The sequence below is a fragment of the Babylonia areolata genome, chromosome 31 (assembly GCF_041734735.1).
Source record: "Babylonia areolata isolate BAREFJ2019XMU chromosome 31, ASM4173473v1, whole genome shotgun sequence".
Taxonomy (NCBI): domain Eukaryota; kingdom Metazoa; phylum Mollusca; class Gastropoda; order Neogastropoda; family Buccinidae; genus Babylonia; species Babylonia areolata.
Genome location: NC_134906.1, coordinates 5,551,690 through 5,556,318, shown reverse-complemented (window position 1 = coordinate 5,556,318; position 4,629 = coordinate 5,551,690). Strand labels below are relative to the sequence as shown.

Sequence of the window (4,629 nt, the reverse complement as noted above, 5' to 3'; positions counted from 1 at the left end):
GATTATGTGATTGTTTGTTTGACTCACTAGACGATTGAATGGTTGCTTGCTTCGTTGGATGGTTGACGAACTGCTCAATTAATCGACAGACAGACAGACAGACTGACTGACTGACTAACTGACTAATTGACTGACCACTTTTTTGGTTGGTTGACTGACTGACATATTCATCGACAGATTGCTTGCTTGCTTGCTTGATTGGGGGGTAGGGGGGGGGGGTTGGATGTTTGAGTCACTAACCAGTTGGTTGAATGATCGATCGACTGCATTCACTGGTGGTCTGCTTGTGCGAGTGGTTGATTGTTTGATTTGGTGGCCGATCAGTTAAAATCGAGCATCTGATTGGTTTACTGATTTATTGGTTGGCTGGTTGGCTTGCTGACTGTCTGGCTGACAGTAAGGGGCTTTGGCCTTTATCTGAATAAAAGATCGTTGTCGTTATCGTCATCGTTATCATTGTCGTTGTCGTTATCGTTATCGTTATCGTTGTCGTTGGCGTTATCGTTGTCGTTTTCGTTATCGTTGTCGTTATCGTTGTAGTTATCATTATCGTTATCGTTATCGTTGTCGTTGTCGTTATCTTTATCGTTATCTTTGTCGTTACCGTTATCGTTGTCGTTGTCGTTATCGTTATCGTTGTCGTCGTCGTTATCGTTATCGTTATCGTTGTAGTTATCGTTGTCGTTGTCGTTATCGTTGTCGTTATCGTTGTAGTTATCGTAATCGTTATCATTGTCGTTATCGTTATCGTTATCGTTTTCGTTATTGTTGTCGGTATCGTTATCATTGTAGTTATCGTTATCATTGTCGTTATCGTTGTCGTTGTCGTTGTAGTTATCGTTGTCGTTATCGTTATCATTGTCGTTATAGTTGTCGGTATCGTTATCATTGTAGTTATCGTTTTCGTTTTCGTTATCATTGTCGTTATCGTTGTCGTTGTCGTTATCGTTATCATTGTAGTTATCGTTGTCGTTATCGTTATCATTGTCGTTATTGTTGTCGTTGTCGTTATCGTTATCATTGTAGTTATCGTTGTCGTTATCGTTATCATTGTCGTTATCGTTGTCGTTGTCGTTATCATTGTCGCTATCGTTATTGTTATCGTTATCGTTATCGTTATCATTGTCGTTATCGTTATCGTTATCGTTATCATTGTCGTTGTCGTTATCGTTATCGTTGTCGTTGTCGTTACCGTTGTCGTTATCGTTATCGTTGTCGTTGTCGTTGTCGTTACCGTTGTCGTTTTCGTTATCGTTATCGTTATCATTGTCGTTATCGTTATCGTTATCGTTATCATTGTCGTTGTCGTTATCGTTATCGTTACCGTTGTCGTTGTCGTTACCGTTGTCGTTTTCGTTATCGTTGTCGTTATCGTTATCATTGTTGTTATCGTTGTAGTTATCGTTATCGTTATCATTGTCGTTGTCGTTATCGTTATCATTGTCGCTATCGTTATCGTTTTCGTTTTCGTTATCATTGTCGTTATCGTTATCGTTTTTGTTTTCGTTATCATTGTAGTTATCGTTGTCCTTATCGTAGTCGTTATCGTTATCATTGTCGTTGTCGTTATCGCCATCTCTCCTCGTCCCCCAGGTGTGGTTCCAGAACCGCCGCGCCAAAGAGAAGCGGCTGAAGAAGGACGCGGGCCGACAGCGCTGGAACCCTTACTTCCGGCAGATCAAGAGGGAGGGGGACCCCGACAGCTCCCAGAGCGCTGATGACCGCTCTGATGACGGCATGACTGATAGCTCCTTCCATGGTCAGTCTGTGTGTGTGTGTGTGTGTGTGTGTGTGTGTGTGTGTGTGTGTGTGTGTGTGTGTGTGTGTGTGTGTGTGTTTTTTGGTTGTTTTTTTTTTGTTTGTTTGGTTTGTGTGTGTGTGTGTGTGTGTGTGTGTATGTGTGTGTGTGTGTGTGTGTGTGTGTGTGTGCGCGCGTGTGTGTCTGTGTGTGTATGTGTTTTTTTTGTTTGTTTTGTGTGTGCGTGTTTTTTTTGTTTTGTTGTGTGTGTGTGTGTGTGTGTGTGTGTGTGTGTGTGTGTGTGTGTGTCTGTGGTCTTTTTGTTTGTTTTTGTGTGTGTGGTTTTTTTTGTTTTGTTGTGTGTGTGTGTGTGTGTGTGTGTGTGTGTGTGTGTGTGTGTGTGTTGCCTTTGCTTTTTTTTCTTTAATTAAAAAAACAATTTTTCGCTTTCCTTCTTTGCCCTTGAGGGCTGGATATATATATATATATATATATATATATATATATATATATATATATATATATATATAAGCAGCTGTGCTTACTCCACTACCCTCGTTAAATAAAAATTCGTTTCGATTCTCTCTCTCTCTCTCCTCTCTCTCTCTCTCTCTCTCTCCTCTCTCTCTCTCTCTCTCTCTCTCTCTCTCTCTCTCTCTCTCTCTCTCTCCATATCTTTCCTTTCAAAGGGAAGCCTACAGACGACCCTCCTTCTCCCCCTTCCTCTCTCTCCCCTCCCTCCCTCCATCCAACATCCATTCATTCACCTCTCCCCCCCCAGCCCACCCTACCCCCGACCCCAACCTCTCTCCCATCACTCTCCCCTCCCCTCCCCTCCCTCCGCCAAGCTATAACAATTTACTACAGCTCTTACCTGTACGTAAAACCATCCACATGACAACTGACGTGAGTTCTGTCTTCTGTGTACCCCCCTAACACAGGAAGCCTGGACGATCTGGACCAAGGGTCTCACGGACTGGTCGGGGGTCAAGGTCGACTCTCCTCCGCAGACCTCTTCCACCTGGAGCACGACCCGGGGCTGGGGCCCCCCCTGCACCCCCCGGGCACCCCCCCGGCTGACGCCTGGCACCCTTCCTCCTTCCCCGGGGGGCCCGGCGGGGGCGGGGGCGGGGGCATGCCCCCAGGGGGGCCCTTCATCGGCCGCAACTCCCCTGTGGGGGTCGTCGGCCCCCCTGGCCTGCCGCCTCCCATGATGCCGGGTGGAGGAGGAGTGGAGCACGTGGGGGGCCACCCCCCTCACCCTCACCCTCCCCCGCCGCCCCCGCCGCCGCCTCCGCAGTCCATGGTGGGCATGCCACGTCTGATGCCTCCGGATGAGGCCTCCGCTGCCCATGCCGCCCACGCTGCCGCCGCTGCCGCTGCTGCTGCTGCTGCTTCTTCCCAGAGCTTCATGGACTACCCCCATGTCTCCTCGCACAACCACGTGGAGGTGTACTAGGGGGGGGGGGGGTCAAGGTCAAGGAGGAGGAGGAGGAGGAGGGAGAGGGGTGGGTGGGTGGGCGAGGGAGGGGTGGAGAGGGTGAGGATAAAGGTAAATGGGGAGGAGGAAGGAGAGGGGAGGAGGAGGAGGAGGAGGAGAAGGAGGAGGAGGAGGAGGGGCAGGACAGAGGGTGGTGCTAAATAAAACAGACATTTGCTGGACGTCTTGGAAGAGGTGTGTTGTTGTTGGGTTTTTTTTTTTTTTGGGGGGAGGGGGGGGGGGTCTGAGAAGGGAGACTCACGAGATTCCTTGGAGTGTTCTGAAGTCCATAGTCTGTGGTGGTGGTGGTGGTGGTGGTGATTGTGTTGGTAAAAATACTTGTCTACAGACATTTTTCGTTGTATGTGTACTTTTTTTTTTTTTTCTTTTCTTCTTCTTCTTTTTTTTTTTCCTTGGAAGAAAAGTGACTACACGCTTCTGAAAACGTTGGAGAGTAGGGAGGGGAGGATTTGTTTTTTGGGTTTTTTTTGGGGGGGGATTTGGGGGGGGGCGCGGGGGTGGGGGGGGGGCTGGGGGGAGGGGCGTGGGCGAATGGGATTGGAGACTTCTCGACACGTGTTCTTTAAAAAAAAAAAAAAATGGCAACAAAGTATCAGAAGTCGACGTTACAAGGAATGGAGATTTTTTTTCCGTCTCCCCCTCCCCCTCCCCCGCATCACCCCACCATCCTCCCACCCCACCCCTCCCATTTTTTGTGTGTTGTTGTTTTTTTGTTTGTTCTTGTTGTTGTTGTCGTGTCTCATCCCTCCCTCCCCTCTCCCCAACCTTTCCCCCTCCCCCCCTAACCCCCCCACCCCCCTCCAAAAAAAAAATTATCGTGTTAGATGACCACGTGTTTTCCACGGGAAAAAATTGAAAATGTAAACATTGTTGATGGCTGGAGGGCGGGCGGGAAGGTGGGGGTGGTGGGAAAGGTAGGCGGGGTGGTGGTGGTGGTGGTGGTGGTGATGGAGGTGGTAAAAGAAGAGGTGAAAGAGGCGTGGTGGTGGTGGTGGTGGTGGTTATGACTTTCCCCCAATCACCAGTGGCCAGGCACAAGAGGACCGAGGGTTCAAGTCCTGACGCAAGGAAAAGGATGGACAAAGGTTCGAAACGTCCTTCCATCCAAACTGTACAGGAAGACTTTAAGGAACGTGTCTCACATGTCTCTAAATATCAACAACAACAACAACAACAACAACAACATAATGATTTCTTTATTTGAAAAAGAAATTAACAAAACCCGGACTGTGTTTTTTTGTTGTTGTTTTCTTAAACACAAGTGGACTACTTCAAAAACAAAATGTTCACAAGATGAGGACCAGTTAATGAGCAAAAGTGGACGATTCGTCGCTATCAAGGCTCTCTTTTATGGTGTGAAAATGAACTGAATCATCTGAAAAGCAAAAGA

General features: G+C 47.8%; 1 protein-coding gene across 1 annotated transcript in view; it reads left to right on the top strand.

The window, feature by feature from the left end:
- LOC143275760 (LIM/homeobox protein Lhx3-like) overlaps nucleotides 1-3,197 on the top strand; it is a 45,338-nt gene extending 42,141 nt beyond the window's left edge. The window contains exons 4-5 of the mRNA XM_076580038.1: nucleotides 1,594-1,735; nucleotides 2,680-3,197. Of these exons, the coding sequence (XP_076436153.1) occupies nucleotides 1,594-1,735; nucleotides 2,680-3,197 (660 nt within the window). The remainder of the gene's footprint in view (nucleotides 1-1,593; nucleotides 1,736-2,679) is intronic.
- The last annotated feature ends 1,432 nt before the right edge of the window (nucleotides 3,198-4,629 follow it).